The following is an 18822-nucleotide window of genomic DNA, read 5'->3' on the forward strand; positions in this document are numbered from 1 at the left end:
CCTGGACCCCTTGTCTGCAGAGATGATGTAACTTAACGCCAAGGCTAGGCACCGTCAGGTTTAGTCATCTGTCTTTTTCTTCATGTAGCACTGTGTCCTCCAGATAGTGTTTTGGGATACCACTTACTCTAGCTGGTACATCGCTAATAGTTACGCTCTGAGTCCCTGCCATAAACCTGGGGTGGGTGCCAAACTGTCTGCCAAGCTCAGTGCACTGCAGCCATCTGTGAACTCCAGCAGAGAGGCAGGAGCAGGGCATGGGCCAGTGGGTTCTCCATCAGGTGGTGTGCCATCCCACTGCGGGCCTGCGGGGTGGGGAGACTGCGGAGACACTGCCTCACAGCTGGCCTCAGACAGCAGGAGATACACGCAGGTGGGGGTGACAAGATGCCTGCAGCATCAGAGGCGGGGCAGGACCCAGTGCTCAGGCCATTGAGTTGGTAAACAGCTGAACAGCTGAACGTTCGTTGTTTTTCCTGAGTCTTGCTTGTGTTCACAGCTACAGCACACTACTGATTTTCCTTTCCCCGCCTCAGCCCGGGATCCTCTCCCAGAGCTGTGAAGGGAATAGGCTTGTATCTACACTGAGCTGCTTGACTCTGGGGCTAGGAATGGACTCACAAAGTGTTGAGTGGTGTGGTAGAAAACCTGCCATCACACGAGTGAGCCAGGGTGGATGGGGAGGAAGCTGGCAGAGCAACCCTGGACATCCTGACCCAACTCGAAAGTTGTGGTGCGGCCAGGGTCCTCCCTGAGGAGGGCGCTCTTGCAGCATTGTGTCTGGAGGGGGCTCCACCACCCCTGAAGCAGAGCCCCCAAGACTGTGGAGCCGAGCTGAGGAGAGTGTGTCTGCGCCTGCCCTTCCTTAGTAGAGGGCGACTACAGAGGTGACTCTCCGACCAGAGAAAGGCCCCTCGGGGCTGGCCACTTCTGTTCTGGGTATTGGTGAATTGTGGACACTCTCTTGTGAAGAGCCAGACAACCTCACATACACCAAATTTCAGACTAACAAAATGAAGACTTGGTCATGGAAGATTAAGGTAGTAATTGGCAGATCAATAAATTACCCAGGGTAAGAGGTAATGAACATATAGAACATGTTACCCCCAGAAATGCCCTAGCTGAAAGAAAGGTGGGCAGAAGGGTTTTAGATCAGTTCTGGAATGTAAATCAGTAATAGATCATAAAGGCCAACCAGGGAGGTCTTCAGGGTCTGTCCCTGGCATCGCCCCCCATTGTGGAGTCCTGGCTCATGGTGAGGAGGGGGAGGGCAAGAAAGTGAGAAATAAGGTTCCCAGGTAGTGTGGCCGTCCTGGGGCCAAGGCCTTGAATATGGCTCCTCGGCAGGTGGATGTACCTCCCTGAGACTCCCAAGGCCGGCTCAGCGCTCGCCAAGGCAGCGGGAAGCAGCCTCTGCTCCTGCCCACCAGCCACCAGGCTTACTTCTCAGGGAGGCCCCTCAGCCCTCTGCCGTGACAGAGAAGGGCTTGGCTTGCTGTTGGAGCAAATCTCTTGATTTAGAATTAAGACCTAAGGAGAGAGGGAATTCCCATCTCCCTTTGGGTAACTGGCATATTCCTCTGAGCCTTTTATTTCCTTGTGGTTTCTGTTAACCAGACCCAAATTCCAGAACTTTCCCAACCCCCTTGGAAACCCTCAACCCTGAAAACTAACTCAGGGTAAGTAGGCCATAGGTGTTCTTTTGGGGTCAGCACCTGCCCTCCATGTCAGGCCCTGTACAGACAGGATTTGGGAGATGAGGGGGACTGGAAGGACTAGCCATTCAGTTCTCTTTCTGCCCCATTCCCTGTCCCTCCCCATGGAGATGCCTGTTCACCTTTTCATGGTATCACTTTTTACAAGGAGCTGACCCCCAAACCTGGACTCTAGTCTTTTTTTTCTAATCTGATTGTAAGTCCAAGATAAAGAGAATGCTGCAGAATTTTTTAGTAAATCCTTAGCCCAGGGCATCTCACAGGCTAGTTGAGACTAGCCGCTTCAGTGCAGATCACTTTCCAGGAGCTGTTGGTTCCTAGGAGCATCTCAAGAGGTTGCTCAGAAGAACTATCTCCAGTAGCAGAGCGCTCGGCTCTTGGCCTGGGACTGTCCTAACAGCACCCCTTTCTTGTAATCCTAGTGAGGACCGAGTCATTGAGCACTACAAGAAACTGAATGGCCAGACCAGAGGTCAAGCAATTGTAAAGTAAGTGGCACCTCCCAGGAGGGGAGGGTTCATGTGCATTCTCATAGCATGTGGCAGGTCTGTTCATTTCTGCTTTGGAAAGGCATATCTCCAGGGGGAGAAGGTTCAATTTAATTTTCAAGTAAATAATCATTCTGAGAACTTTATCATGCACATACACACACAAATATATATATGATACCAGTTCTGAATAACCCTTGTGTGTGTGTGTGTGTGTGTGTCTGTGTCTGTGTCTGTGTGTGTGTGTGTGTCTGTGTGTGGTGTCTTCCCAGCTACATGAGCATCGTGGAGTCTCTTCCAACCTATGGGGTTCACTATTACGCAGTGAAGGTAAGTGAACTCATTTGGTGGAAGGTTGCCAGACCTGCCCTAAAAAAAACACTTCTCTTTTTTTTCTTTTAATCATACTGAAGAGTTTGGTGGGGACTGGTAGGGATGATGATTTGCTGTTTGTTCTAGTTTGATGTCACCTCCATCACTCATAATTAAACTAGAGATTAAGAAATGTACCTTCCCAACTCTGCCCACAAAAGCTTTCTAGATACTGGAAGACCAATGAGACAGATTGATCAGAAATCTTTGAGATGAGACTTTATCTAGTCTTCTACTTGCTTAAACCTGTGTTCCATTTCTTCATCAGCCCTAGAGTTTGTCGGCCCAAGAGCCTAACAGCAAGACAACCTCTGATACATATGCTCTGTGCCTTCCAAGAAAACTGTAGAAACATGCTCTTTTGCAATTCTTACAGACCAGAAGCAGATCTTATGATTTTCAAAGTGCCAGGAACATGTGTGTTTGGCCCTTGGAATCCCCAGGCAAAAGTAGTTGCTCCCCTACGTGTTTGGAGAAAGAACACGTGAGTCCAAGCAAGCCTAAACCAACTGCATCAACACCCCTTGTTTGGTGGCCTTGGATTTCATGATTCCAGAGTCTATGGTCCATCTAAGGTCGCTGCAGCATGGGGTCTTCTCCCATTTCATTCTCTGAAACTGTTGCAGTGTATGGGCACTTGGCAGAGACAGCGGCCTTATGCCTTTAAAAAAAAATTTTTTAAGAAATTATATGCCCTAAAACTTTTCTAAAAATTCAAAATGTTTCTTTTGCCCTTTGTCTTGTGCTTGCCTTGAAATAACTCATGCCCCATAAATATTTGAAAACCACAAAACCAATTTTGAGTTTTCAAGACATCTACAATGGGATGTACTAGGTTGTTCATAGACATGGCAGTTAGGACAAATCCAGGTAAAGGCTGCTTGATACGCCCACTGTCAACTCCTAGCATTTGGGAGCTTTATTTAACAGTGGAGTCATCCCACTTGAATATAAGATTTATGGCCTACAATCCAGGGGCAAAGATCTCTGTTAAAGGAATAAACAGACTTGGTGTTTCTAACTCAGTCCCAGAATGTCTAGGCTTTGATTTTGCTACTCTGTCCAACTGCATGAGTCACACAGTCCAGCCTGCCACTCTGAAGGTGAGCAGGACAGCCTGGTGAGCAGCCTGCCTGCCCTGTATTGCCACTGGCCTGCCGAGTAGAGTGGGACTGACCCTTTGCCTGTATTTCTTTGACTTTTGAATTAGAAGAGTCTTAAAGTGTATCACAAGTGAAAGAAGCCCATCTGAAAGGCTTCATACTGTATGATCCCAACTCTGTGACCTTCTGGAAAAGGCAAAACTGGTTTCTGGGAGTTGGGAGACAATGGGAAGGATGAACAGTTAGAACACAGATTTTTAGGGCAGCGAAACTGTTCTGTGTGATACTGTAATGGTGGATACGTGTCATTACACTTTTTTCCAGCACCACTAGTGACCCCCATTTAAACCAGGGACTGAGTAATGATGACGTAGCAGTATAGGTCCACTGCTTGTAACAAACCCCCTTCTGGTGGGGGATGTTGGTGATGGGGCTGTGCATGTGTAGGGGTGGGGCCAGTGGGAAATCTCAGTACATTCCTCTCAATTTTGCTGTGAACCTAGAAGTACTCTAAAACAATAAAATCTTTAAGAACAGTTTTTTAGAGGAGTCGCATTCTATAGTTCTATGCTCCTTTTTAGCTCTGATAGTTGATTACAGTTCTCTACTCAGAAGGCTTTTATTAGAAGGTTTTATTAGAATGCTCAGCATCTCTCAGATTTTTCCCTTGTGGGGTGAGGGGCCCAACATCAGAAACCTAAAGTCTTAGGAGAACAGAGAAAGGACCTTCACTACTAACTCATGAAGGAGGCCGGACCATGGCTGTGCCGTGGTTAGGAACAGAGCCGGGCCCCAGCCTAGGGCACTGTCCATGTCACCTACTCACATAACTGAGCACTCTTTGATGATGGGGCACATGTTAAGGTAAAAAGCAGAGAGGTGGGCACCATCCTTTGCAAGGAATTTGCATTTTCCTTTATCTTCAGAGAAATGAGGAGATCGCCTCTGGGTTTGTATTATCTTCCCAGCCCCTTACTTACCCATACTCCTTCTGATGTCCTAGGACAAGCAGGGGATACCATGGTGGCTGGGACTGAGCTACAAAGGAATCTTCCAGTATGACTACCACGATAAAGTGAAGCCAAGGAAGGTAAGTGTGCTCTCCTTTTTGGACATATGGCTCTCAGATTGATGGAATTGAGCAAAAATGTTATACCATGCAGCCTAAGGGCTCTGGGCTCACCAACCCCCTGCTAATGTGAGTGTATACAAATTGCTCTGCAGTAATCCAGGCTGAGTTCTCTGGATAAATATTTTTTTTCCCCTGTCACTAAGGAAACCTAAGCTGTTATAATTATTTAAGGTAAGGAGCCTGGCTTAGCGTTCCCCATGCAGATGAGCAAAGGGCTTGAGGGACTATCCTGTTTCTTAATATCCTTGGCAGGCTGCGCACCAGGGAAGGTGAGGGGCCGTCGCTCTTGAATCCTAAGGCTAAGCTGGGTTTTCCCAAAGGTTTTTTTTTTTTTTCCTTGGACTGGAGAAGCTAAAAGAAGGGATTATAGGTCAGAAAGAAGTAGAAAATACAGAAGAGTAAGAAGCCTTCCTGCCAATTTGGTAAATATTTTATGGTATGTTAGAAGTGATCAGAAATCTGGAAAAAATAAGGTGATGTGCCAAAAAGAAAGGGAAGCAGAGAGGGAACTGCAGAGTCATTGTAAACACAAAACAGAACGTTTGAAGGGGGCACAGTGCTTGAATTTTCTCTGTTTTCATTTACACACATTTTTAAGACCAGAACAAATTGAAAAATTATAATGGAAAAATATCTCTGGGCAAGAGCTGTCATTCAGATCCTCTGGCAGAGAATAATGGAGTGACAGTATGCAGTTCAAACCCTAAAATACATATTAAAAGTCTATCAAAACCACACTTGCTTTCAGAGAGAGAAAGCAATATTGGTCTGTTTCATCATTCCCGATTGCTCTCCAAGCTTCTTTATCCGTGAATGGGACTGGAAGCCACACTACATACCTGAGCTTATTGTGTTCTATCCAGTTCACCTACTCCCTTAGCCAGCTCTTTATTAAAATGATAGAAAAAGTGGCCCAGTGTTGGAGAGAATTTTCACTCAATGGATCAGTAAGTCAGTTAAGTTCTAAAAAAAAAAAGGTCTTGAACAAATGCTGGATGGATTCTTCGTTAAGAACAATTCAGGAGGAAGCAGGCCGTCTGGGGCATGTTGTTTTGTGGTCCTCTCAGAAACCCCTCTAGTTTCCATTATATGCTGCAAGACATGAATTGGACCCTGCAGAATTTTTCCCTCTGTTTTCTTGGTCACATACTTCTTCCACACTTGTATCTTTCTTCCTGTTTCCCTCCACCTCTTACCCATACAGCCTTTGTAACTTTCTGTGCTTTCTTCCTCTTATGTTTTCTCTTTACTCCCTCAGAAATTCACACGAAAGTGTTTGAATGGAGAGATTCCAGTCTCCCCCATTCCACTCTTCCCCACCTCTGACACAGCTCTGAACAGCCACTGACTGTCTAGAAAGCCTCACGGTCAATTCCCGTGCGTGGCTGGACTTTAGGGCCACCACCACGGCCATCTGTGCCTCCTTTCCATGCTCCGGCTCGGGAGGGTCAGCTGGGCTCAGCAGGCTTGTCTGGCTGTGCCTTTGCACAGGAGAGCTGGGGTGTCCCCACACCCTACTGACCGACAGCCAGGCAGAGCCCTGCCACTGCAGGCCCCCAGCAACGCTCAGGAAACTGGGAGGAGCACCCAGTTCTGTGCACCTGGAGGCCTTTCTGCAACAACACTGTACCTGGAGCCCACGCTGAGGCCCCCTGACACTCTGGCCCAGTTACGGCAGCTCTGTCACACGGCACCACAAACTAAGAGCCAACATTCAAGTAGAGGCAGAGGCCGGGGTAAGCCTGTTGCCTATCCTGTACAGGGCCTAGAGGCATCCTCTGCTATGTATCAGCAAACCATGAACACAGCCTGGGAGCACAGTACCTCCGAGAAGAATCCACTCAGGTGTTTCCATATGACCCACCAAAAAAAAAGTGGGGGTAGTGAAGAGTAGCTGCTCCAGAAACAGGCAGGGCCATACCTTGTCCCAAGTTCCTGGTTGAGGTGCACTTTGCCATTCTGGTCGCAGAATCTACCCTAAATTGTTTAATCCTAACTCTGAAGCTCTGGTGGCTTTGGAAGGTATGGAGTAAAGCATGGGGACCTTACAGGTGCAACAGAAAATATCTTAGCACCCTCCTAATCACACACCCCTATCTGCTACCTGGACCTTTTAAAAAAATGGGTTCTGGCCTGTAGAAGCACAGCCAAGAATGCAAGCTGTTGATGTTTGTCAGGAAAAAAACAGCTCCTTTGCCTTTAGGGCACACATGTTGGGAACAGTTAACATGTGGGGACGCCCGAAGACAGCAATTTGGCTTTTGTGTATGTTCAGAATTTCAAGGCCAACTTCAGAAATATTTTGAAACTGCCTGTGCAGAAGAATCGCTCCCCCAAAAGCCCGAAAAATCCACAAATAAGATTTAAAGAAATTGTAATCTACAATACATCCACACACCCCAGAATATTGGCCCTTGCTTGCATATATGAGTTCTTTTAAAAAGATCAGGCAGAACCCCAAAAATATGGGAGGTGTAGGTTGTAGAATTTTCTATAAGCTAATAAATCCCCCTATTAACTCTCAATAAATCCTTCTATTTTTCCCCTTCATGCCTTGCTTGCCTCCCCACTTCTGCACTCTTGTTCCTACTAAAATACTGTAGAACACTTTGGAACATTCCTGTCGGTTTTCTCAGCTCACAGCTCGCCTCGCCTCACTTCTTTCACATGGCTATGGTTTGATAGTGTTTCTGCACAGTTGTGAACATAGTATCAGTATGCGAATGGTAGGGTCTCCATGTCTAACTGTCTTGGTTTAGCAATGGTGAGAGAAGTGGAAAGAGGGTCACAGTGGTCAAAAAAGACCTTGCACTACATAGATTATTTTGCCCAATTTTCTCCTAGTTAGGAAATTGCATCATAGCATGTGTATGCAGTGTGCAAAAGTGGAGTGTCTCCGAAGTAAGAGGTCCTTTGTTTCACAAGTTTCAGTCCTGTTGGCTTCAGGGAATAATGAAACATTGTCAGATTAACATTTAGGCATTTGCAGTAAACCTGAAGCTTCCTCTTAGTTTGCATTACAGCCAAGTAAAGAGACCTAAACCATCAGAAGCGAATCAGTTCCTGCTGTGTCAAGTGACCAGCTTTGTGATGTGCTGAGGATGGGCTGTCTCATCAGCTTCAGGCAGGGATAGAGGTGCAAGCAAGAGTCCTTCCTCTTTCTTCCCCGAGAACATTTGAATGAAATTAAATGATATGTATTGGAGAGGCATTGTTCACTAACTCACAGAACCAGGGGCCCATGGGGCTGAGATACATAGAAGGCTGGACAAAATCTGTCACAAAGGTCTCCCTCTTTCAGAGGAGGACCTTGCATTCCTTAGATCAAAGCCTGAGAAAGTCCAAAAGCTCCTATCTCTGAGACAGTCTGCCCTGTCCTGGAATATCAGGACCAAGGGCGTTGGAGACTAGGCTCCCCCACGCTGGGGGCTCCTCCCACCAGTGCTGCATTAGGCTGTCTTATCTGTCCTACCCCTGTAGGTCCCACTCCTCAGACCTGTGGACAGACCATCCATTTGATTGTCAGGAGCCATTATACACTACAACAGAAAATGCCTTCCGATGGGGGCTCTTGGAGAGTTAAAGATCTACAGGCTCTGTCTGAGACTGTGAGCATCAGAACGAATAGCATGAAACTCATGACTCCAAAAACCTCCCTAAAAGGAATGTTCAATATCTGTAAATCATCATTTATAGCTGCACCCCACTCACCAGCCCATATTCAATGACATCTCTCCATTGGGGAAGAATGGCAATGCCAGTCCTTGTTACATATCCAGCAGACAGCATTTACTTATTTATCTGATATGCAATTAGGGGCGCTTTTATGTACACTTAGAAGCACTATTAGGAGTCCCCTCTGGGACACCAGGAGAAGGAACCAGAGTAAATGGTCTGCCCCCATCCCTGAGCAGCCAGTGTAGCTTCCTGTGGTTCCCAAGAGGATTTCGGAAGTGGGGGTATTAGCTCAGGGAATTGATGCATTACTGTCACCTCCCCCAGATTAGTAAAGATTTTTGAACTGTATGAGATGATAAGACAGGAAGAGAAAATCATATTTACAGGAACTATTCCATTGACTGTGAACTGACTCCCAGCGGAGCTTGCCTGCTTAAATTATTCACTGTGATAAGCTCTCCAGTAAGTTCACTGCTGACTTATTTTCTAGCTTCTGTTTCGATGCACTTGACTCGTTTTCAGTGCTGAATCCTCTGCCTTGGCTGGCCCTGGGTAGGTGCCTCCCTCATACCCAGTATCTGTTTTCCCCTTGGAAACCACATGTTATGCACTCCAGGGAGGAAAAACTCCACTTACTGCATTTAGCGTTCTTGGCATTTTGCAGCCTTTGCTCTTGCCCAGTGTTGGATCAAAGGGCTTCCTCCACTTGCCCCCTGTCAGTTCCCAGATCTCACTCAGTGCTGTGCAGAGCTGGAAAGGTTCAGTGCCTGTAGGTGACAGGCCCTGGCCATGGGTCACCAAGGGAACCTGCCTCAAAGCTGAGAAACAGGCCTGCCAAGGGATAATGAGATGGGGAAGTAAGGAGCACAGAGGTACCAGAGTCTACAGTCTTAAAATAACTCTCCAATAAAGGAAAAAAGCAATTGTATTCCAAGGAAATGGAGTTGGGCCTTTTCGAAGCACCAATACTGAACATCTTCTCCTCAAAACACCATTAGGCTTGGCCAATTTCTGTCTTTGGAAGAGAGACCCCAGTCTCTCCTATACGGAACTGCAGTCACCTGAAAGCACTGAGCTAGAGCTGTGGAGCTTCAGTAGAGGTGTTGGACAGGAAGCCCTCTTCAGGGAAATGGTCCCCATATGAGAAATACCATGCGCCTATTGTGTGCCAGGCCCTGCTTTAGGCCCTGCAGATGTCACAGTAAACAAAGAGAGGGGTCCCTGCCTTCTCAGAGCTTACAGTCTAGTGGGGAAGATGGTCAAACAATAACAAGGAAATCTGTAGTGTCTATGTCAGAGTATTCAATTGTACAAAGGCAAACCAGAGTAAGGAAGAATGGGCGGGGTGGTCAGCAGGGGTCTGTGCACAGAGGTGACAGCTAAGTAGCTGTACTTTGGAACGTGTTGCACATCGGCTCCCTGGGAAGCCAAGTCTGAGGTGGGTTCACATGCAGAAAGTGTATCAGGAAGTGCTCTGGGGAGAGGTGAGGAAGCTGAGCTTTCTGGCACCTTGAGCAGAGCGCTGAAACTGGGCCAAGCCAGCAAAACCAGGCTGCAACTGGGGGCGGAGCCTCATCCCCCACACCAGCCTTCTTCATTAGATGCGGGTGACCTGCAGGGAAGGGGCGTGACCTTGGGCAAATGGCTCTCTGCAGATGAGGGCAATTCCTGGAGAGAGCATACCCTTTCGGTTTTGGAGGGAGAGGCTGGTGAACAGCGCCTACAGTTCTCAGGGTGCAGCCCCTGGACCAGCAGCAGATGACGTCACCTGGGCCCTGTTCGACGTGCGAACCGCAGGACTTACACCCGAGACTTACAGACTCAGAAACTCAGAGCATGGAACTCGGCAACCTGTGTTTTCATGAGCCCTCAAGGTGATTCGGATACGGGCTGTAAACTTTCAGGACTGCTGCTCTGCTGACAGGGAACAAGGAACTTTCTATACCATCTATTTTTTGTTTTGTTGTGAAGACATTTCAGTCTAAGTTAAAATCAAATTCCTTCCTAGAACAGTTACACCTTAAAAAATGATATTCTGTAAGCCAACAGCCTCCATATCCATTCAGAAGCCCCAAGCAAATCTCAAAATCTCAAACAAAGAGGAACTTTGGTGCTGTTGACTCACTTGCTACCAGTGTACTCAAAAAGCTGTGATAAAGTACCTAACCTCTCTGCTCCTGTCTTTTTATGTCTGTTAAATGGAGACTGTAAAATATGAGAAATAATCTAATTTTCTCCACCTTGAATATGTTTATATTTCAAAGTGTTTCCTGTTGCCCAAGATAAAAGTGCTGGTGCCCTTGACAGCAAATATCATTCCAGTCTCTCTTATACTGAACACGAGAGGCAAGATTGCCACGAAGAGCAAACAACATCTCTTTGTTAGGAGAGTTAGTTTTTTTCTTGGTCATTGGATCTGGGAACTCAGGATCCCTCCGTTCCCACACGTTCCTCTGGGGGCCATTTTGGAGCACAGCCCTGAGTAAGCTGGACCTCCATCTCATATCTTGTATTGTTGAAATTATCCCCATAATACTCATACTGATATCAGAATGTCACTTTTGATGATGATATCTATGAGCAGAAAATAAAAGCATTTCATCCTCCAGGTGGATAATCTTCAGAGAGAAACCATAATGTGAGAGTGATTTCCCTGCAGAGGGACAGGAGGAGGGCAATGCAATTATCCCTTTAGGCGAGGCGAGTCCAGATCTCTCCTGGGGTGATGTGCTTGGAGGTACCTCTTGGGGGAGGGTGCATTGTGCTCTGACGATTCCCACCCCCACAGTCCCTGTGGTCCCAGTTGCAGCAGTGAATCTCCAGGCCTGGCATAACCCTTTGGGGGCCACATTCCTGCCCCCACCTCCTGCTGGTATTTATAGGGGCAAGATATCTGGCACGGCAGTCCAGACACTCAGTCCCCGCTCTAGTTCTGCAGGACGAGTCACTTCGCTGGACCCTCGCTTCCACATCAACAATGCAGTGTATTGACATAGACGATCAGGAATCTTGAGGTTGAGAGAATGTGAAACTGGACGCAGGTGAGAGGAATGGAGGAGCATGGGGCAAGCTCATTGTAGGGCCTGAAAGGAGAGATTCACGAAGGTGGAATGGGGAGCTGTGCTTCCCTGGAAGAAAGCAGTGCAGGGAGAAAATGCCAGGTTCTAAGTAGGTAAACCCCTTTTGTTTTCTATCTCTTCTGTCCAGTTTAGCCAAAGCCCAAGCTACATCTTATGGGCTGACCAGGAGCAACTGTCCTCTGGGCCTCTGTCCTATGCTCTGCTCTCCTGCAGCCTTGCAGCCGTGCCGCCATGTTGTGCCCAGAGCACTGGACGGAGCTCTTTATATAGAGTCAACAGCCATGTATTGCCCACAGGTGTGCAGTGAGCTAGCCAGCCAGGGCCAGATGAGAATCCTAGCCATAGGAACCCTCATTTTATCCACAAACATCCAGTACCCCTCCTGCTCCAAAAGGAAGCATGAGTCAGTAGTAATTTAGGAACCAATTGGGTTTCTGTGACTTAAAACCAAAGACTTTGCTCATCTAAAGGGAGCGCTGGCCCCCTGGGACTCAAAAGGTACATTTCTTTTATGTCACACTGTCCTTTCAAATGTCTTCTTCCCTGGACAAAAGCATGGGTCCTGTGGGTTTCTTCCATCACTCCCAAGTATTACAGTCACATGGTCACTTTAAGTAGCAAAATTAATTCTCTTAAGAGATCAGTGTTCAGTCCTTTATAATAACTAGTGCTTCAAATTTGACTGAAAGTCAGCTCTGCCCAGCTGGGGTCCGCTTCTCCGGCTCACCTGACAGTAAGCCAGCCCGCTTCTCCTCCATCACATTCTTGAGTAGGAGCCAGGGGACAGTTTTAGGTGTTCTTAAACCTCAGAGACCCCCCTCAAGCTCTCCAAGTGGTCCTTGTGAGCCCCTCTCTTACTAGATTTGCGGGAGGATCTTCCACCTTCCCCGCTGGGTAGGGGAAGCTCCCAACATCTCTCTCTCAAATCTCCCTCCGTTTCTTCCTTCCCAAACAATTTATACCCAGTGAGGGTGAGAACTTTAGAGTTACCCAAACCATATGGTTTTCTTTTTTTTTTAACTTTTAATTGTGATAAAACACATAAAATGTACCATCAAAACCACATTTAAGTGTCCACTGGTATTAGATATATTTACACTGTTGAACAACCAAAGTCCAGAAGTTTTTCATCATGCAAACCTGAAATTCTACCCTCATGCCCCCAAGCGGGCTCTGCCTCACTGTGAGTGTTCCTATTCCCACCTTCTTTCCAGAGGGCAAAGAGCCAGAGGCGTTCTGGATGCCAGTCTCCAGGCCTCCCGTCTGACAAAGCCAAAACCCAGCCCAACCTGTAATGAGCACTAGGAGGCGCAGCTGAGCAATTCTGCTCTGCATGTCTGCATGCGTGCACATCTTTACATACATCGGTGATTTTGTGCTCGCAGCTGTTGGCTTTGATGAACCATATAAACTGGGCACTGGCCAGGTTTCTTGCCAGCTGACTCTGAAAGACTGCAGGGTCACACAGCAGTGGAGAGAACAGCCCAGGGCGGCCAGGCTGAAGGAGGCCAGTTGTCACCTGCAGAGAACACCACAGCAGAGCCCAGAGAAGGCCCTGGTAGGAGAGCCACCCGACAAGGCGGGGGGTGGGAGGGCCTTTCTTGTGAGAAGGGGTGTCTGGGGATTAAGGGGCTTTTATCCTAGACTACCAGCTCCTCTTAAGTAATTAGTTTTGTTGCATTTTAATCAAAGAGTATCTTGTGATTCGTAATGAATGCAGACTAGGATTTACTAGGCAAGATGGTAGAAAAGCCCCAAGGGAGCTCCTGGTCGTTCCCCTCTTCTCCCCAAGCTCTAGGCATTCATGAACTTACCTTTCTGTCTCTACAGACTTGAGTATTCCTGACATTTCTTACAAATGGCATCACAGAATCTGTGTCCTTTGTGCCTGGCCCCTTCACATAGGATACTGCGTTTTCCGAGTTCATCATGCTGCAGCATTGATCAGTGCTGTGCTCCTTTTAATGGCTGAGTAATAGTCCATCCTTGGCTGTTCCCTTCAGCATTAGCAGAGCAAACACACACTCAGTGCCCTGGGTCTGTGCACTTGCCATATTCCCTCACATGGGTGTATGGCTTTGCCCCCTGCTTCCTTCTGATACTGACTCAGCTGTGGCTTCAGTGAAATCTTTCCTGACCACCTTATTAACAGTGGCAACCCTTGTCCAGTCCTCCTTTCTGGTTGTCCTGGGAACCTACTATCCCCTGACTTCCTTACTGTGTAATTTTATTTATTTGCCTACATCTTCTCTCACAAACGTGTACAGAGAATTCCTGGGGTTTTTTTAACTGCTGTATGACTACTGCCTGACAGATGGTAGACACTTAGTAGTAGTCATTAGATGGATAAAAGCAGAGCAGAACATCTAATAGTTCATGGCGCCCCACCACCCATGTTGAGAACGTCTCCCTGTGAATGTGCGCTGAGGCCTCAAGGACCTAAGGATAAATAGGAGATCTCCTGTACACACAGGTTTGAGAGTTCCACATAAGAGTGAGACATTTATAAGTGAGAGGAAGGGAAGAGGGAGGTACCAGAGCTTTTTACAGCTTAGATTTGTTGATGGGAAAATGAGAAAACATAAAAAGTGACTTCCATCTGGACTCCATTGATTTTATTTTTTTGTCTCTTGGACCAAAAGCACCCAAACTGCTAGTAGTAATTAGACATCAAGAGTGAATTGCTGTAGTACTGCATACCGTCTAATGATACAGATTAATCTGGATGCCTTTTCTTTAGAGGCAGGAAATGTTAGGCTGGGAAACCCTGCTTATTGACACCAATAACCTCTGTCTTGGGAGACCTTAACAGCTTGTTTCTGCTGAGCCATGTGAAACTTAGGGAGCTCTGTGAATTTTTTTTTTTTTTTTAGTGAGCATGATTCAAAGGGGGAAACCCAGGCTGAATTGACTTTCCTGGAAGTGTGAACCTGTTTAACCATCTCCTACCACAGCCAGAACAGTGTCGTGAGAATCCCCTCCAAGCTCCGATGGGCTGGAGTAGAGGTTCTGCCAAGAGGATCCAGCCTGCCCCAGGTCCTGCCTAACAAAGAGCCTCAAGCCAACTAAGGCAGTTCCTGGGCAGAATGAGTTGTGAGAAGTCCCTCCAGGTCAGGACTAGGATTCTGGCTTGAGCCCACAAGCTTGTGGAGACTAGAAACATCCCCCATTCACTTTGGAGGAGAGTTGAGTTCAGGCAGAGCTACCAGAAGGAGGAAGGGCTGTGGTTCCTGGGTTGTGGCTCTTGGGCTGGCCCTAACTGCCACGTCTCTGTCACCATATCCCTTGCAGTTTAGAGATGTGTTCTTACTAGCTGTCTAGGTTCAACCACTGGTGGTTGCTCAGATCATGGAAGTTGCCTGAGTTTTGAGCAGACAGACAAAGGTTTAAATACGAGTTCCCACCATTTATCATCTGGGTGACTTAACCCCTCTGAACTTTAGTTGCCATGATACCTGCCTCATAAAGCTCTTCATCCATTCACTCAACAATATTTGAGTGCCCAGTATGCCCCAGGCATTGTACTACGTGCCAGGAAAATACCTTCAAGGAGTGTACAGCCTGGTAGAGAAAACATTTGAGTAAAGATAATCGCAACACAGAATGACAGAAGGTCCTTTGGCAGGAGGGCTTATATGAGTATCTCGGAGAACTCACCCACATCGGGGCTGGGAAGTTTGGGAGTTGGGAACAGCGCTGGTGAAAAGAAAGTATTTTAGGGCAGGCTGCTGAGCAGAGGTATAGATTTCCTCCTCTTTTCTCAACAATTCCACCAAATTCACAGTTCCCTAAATTGATCTTCCCACTTCAGAATGCCTATAGGGGAAAAAAAGGAGGAAGCAGAGTTTTTAAATAAGACCAGTCTCCTGACAAGACAGAAATTTCAGAGTGGAAGTTGTCACATCTAGGAAGCATCCCCTCATCTGTCTTATTTCTGGGAAAGAAAAATTATGGAGCAGAAACAATTGCTCCAGCAAGAGGATCCAAAGAGAGAAATCTCCAGAGTCAGCCAGAACACAGCTGCAGAGTGGGACTCAGCCCCGGCCCCTCCACATCTCCAGCCCAGCTGAGGGGTTGGGCCCTCCAGCAGAAAGTCAGCGCTGTAGCAGGGCAGCCCCCGGGCCCCCTGCCTCGACTGCAGTCCCCTTCGCAGAGCAGCCAGCAAAACCACAGTGCTCTCGGCTGCAGCTCCTGGGTCATTGCCGCTCAGCCTCCGCGCTCCAAGCCACTCTTCAGCCGGCACTTTGCCTCCTCCTCCTGCAGCAGAAACCGAGGGGCTGCGAGACCTCAGACCTTCCCCAGCAGGAAGAGCCAACTCTTACAGCACTAGGTATTTTGAAGTGCACACAAGATGATCTTAAATTATTCCCAAAGAGCCCTTGCAGGCTTGCTAATGTTCTTACTAACACACAGGGGTCATGAGGGTAGATTATTGTCACTTCATCTGTTCCTTTGCAGCTTGGTTACACAGGTCTTTAGTTGTGAGCAGATACCTTTATTTCCACATAGCGCTGGTCCAACCCATTCTTCATCCTATCGTCTTGCATGGAGTCAGAGGACTTCCACCGGGGAAATGGGTTCTTATTATGACACCACACTTTGGACGCAGCTACCAGGCATAAGAGAACTGCTGAACTGCTACTCCCCCCACAAAAAAGTAGAAAAATACAAGTTTTCTCCAAAGTAGTCAAAAGAATGCTTACAGCAATCCAAAAAGAGCTGAGTCTTTACCATGGCAGGTGAAATGGCCTGTCATAGCTTCCCCCCATGTACCAAATACTCAGACTAATTCCTTCTTGGAAGCATCCCACTGATAAATCACAGCAGGTGTGATTAGCCTTGAAGTTTTTTAAAGGAAATCCTGGAGCACAGAGAGTTTGGGCTACAGTACTCATTGCTGGAAAAACCAAAGCTAAACCGAGATGCTGTGAATCACTGGCCTGCTTCTCCATTCAAACACCAACCCTCATACACTCCCCAGAGGCACACGCTGAGGAGAGAATGAATTCCATCAGGAGGCCGAGGATAAGAAAGGAAAACCACTTTCAGCTTCTCTTTAAAGCTGTACATTTGCCAAAGCTGTAAGGTAAGGTCTTTCTGCAAGAAAAGCGAAGTACACACAAGAAAACAATAGAGAGATGCCCTCTAGGGAGAAAATAAAAAGGAAATTGAGTCCAATAGAGAAAAATAAAATGACCTCTTTCTCTATAGGCCTGTTAAGTAGTTGTTGGTACTCTCTGTCTCTCTCTCTCTTTCTTCCCCTAGTAATGATTCTTAAGCTAAAGGAAGCTAAAAGGTTTTTGATGGGTTAAAAAGAGACCGTCCATTAAAGGGTCAAGACTTGGTGCTCTGGGCATCTGTCACTGAATTAACCAACTCAATTTAGAGCCGTGCAGTCTGACAATGAGGAGTAGGCAACTGATCGGGGGAACATCTTGATTCCATTAGGTCTGGCTGCAAAGAAAAAATTAGCCATTGTTTACTTTGCTGGGTATGTGACCCTCTCAGAAAGAAACAGATGCCAGGGGGCCCTCCTTCAGCAGGTAACAAAGAACATATACTCACTGTGTTAGCTAATCATAGTCTGTTTTGGAGGGCCTGATTGGGTACCCAGTATAGCCCATTCTGCATAATATTGAGCCATATTACAGTAGGATATTTTCTTCTCTGGGTGAATGTTTTTAGATTAGAAGACATAGCAGGAAAATGATTATAACTGACTCTGGTCAAAATAGCAGCGGACCCAGGAATTGGCTGGATAAGAATTAGAAAGAAGCCCAAAGAGAAGAGAACTCATGGAATGAACAAGAACTAAGGTTAGGATTCAGCTTGCAATGTGAAAAATCGAGTTGACAGAAAACATTTTTTAAGCATTCATTGCACCATATTAGCATTCTTTTTAAAAATATTATGTAACCTGTACTTTGAGCTGATACATGTACAAAGCATATCCAGAACTTTATTTTTTACATGAAGAATAATACTGCCTTATAAATGATGAAGGGGAGAAAATATATAGCTAGTATTTATTGAGTGCTAACTATGTCACGGGCATCATTTTAAGTACGTCATACATATTCATTACTACAGCAACCCCATGAAAAGACATTGTTATTAGTAGGATTTCAAAGATGAGAAGCCTAAGACACAAATTACACTGTCAGGGTACACAGCCAGGAGGTGGGAGACAGTATGGCTTTGAAAACCATGCTTTTAATCAGTACTATTCTATGTTGTCTCCTGTAAGTCGGATATGTTTAAAATAAGTTACTTTAATTTTAAATTCCAAAGAGGGGTAGTATAACATTCCTTGTATTTGCAAGGCTGACCTCCAGCCCATTCATAGGATGTAGGAATGCCTGCTGCACACACACACACACACACACACAGAGAGAGAGAGAGAGAGAGAGAAGGAGATGAGGTGTAGAAAAGGAGGTGAGATGTAGATACAAACCCAGTAAGGCCTCTGGACTTCCAAGCCACAGTTCTCACCCCTAAAAATGATGAACCCAAAGGATGGTAAATGAGCAGTAACCATGAATTTGATTATCTGAGACAGCAGCATGAAACATACTGTAATGATGTGGTGTGGTGCCTCTATAGCTTTTTAAAAGCCTGACGCAGAAACTGAGGGTGATTGTAAACACCATCATGAAGTTAATTACTACATCATGAATGTAGTCTGCTTGGTGTATGTCTCATCTTCCCAACCAGATTGTAAGCTCCTTACAAATGTAAACTTGCATTAGGCATTGAGCCCTTCCTCCTTGCTATTAGCATTGGTCGGTATAAAGTAGACACCCACCACTTGAAAGGTTGGAAAAGGAATAGGAGGTAGATATTGCCTAAATCCCAGGACTTTGCCTCTCTGTTTTTTCAGGTTAAAGAGATCTATATTGAATGCCTATGCAACTGATACATGTGGTGTCAGCCCGCTTAAAACAGAACTGACTCTTATTTCCTAGAATTGGTCTCCTATAATGGCAGAACCTCATCGAAGCACATCTGATAGAATTCTCTGCGTACACAGGCTTGGCGTTGTCTGTGGTGTGCTCCCATTTTATTAAACTCCTTCAGTTTGGTGTCAGTGACTCCTTTTCTCCAGTAGCCCTCGAGATGTGTGGCAACTCATTTTTTTATTTGCTGGAGGTATCAATACACCTAGAGATTTGTGAGTGACAGCGTGCTTCTAGAAAGCAAGCAGAAATGAAATAAGTGAGTTTATTTAGTTTGTATGTTTCATTCCGAGCTGGG

The 18822-nt window shown here is 46.4% G+C and overlaps 1 protein-coding gene across 12 annotated transcripts in view; it reads left to right on the forward strand.

Annotated features, from left to right (window-relative positions):
• Window positions 1-18822, forward strand: part of FRMD4A (FERM domain containing 4A) — a 560227-nt gene that overhangs the window by 478722 nt on the left and 62683 nt on the right. For all 12 annotated transcript variants that reach the window (XM_073229260.1, XM_073229261.1, XM_073229258.1 and 9 more), the window contains 3 exons: window positions 2138-2203; window positions 2476-2533; window positions 4682-4768. In XM_073229260.1, coding sequence (XP_073085361.1) covers window positions 2138-2203; window positions 2476-2533; window positions 4682-4768 — 211 coding nt within the window. The remainder of the gene's footprint in view (window positions 1-2137; window positions 2204-2475; window positions 2534-4681; window positions 4769-18822) is intronic.

The sequence above is a fragment of the Manis javanica genome, chromosome 2, assembly GCF_040802235.1.
Source record: "Manis javanica isolate MJ-LG chromosome 2, MJ_LKY, whole genome shotgun sequence".
In the NCBI taxonomy this organism is placed as follows: Eukaryota; Metazoa; Chordata; class Mammalia; order Pholidota; family Manidae; genus Manis; species Manis javanica.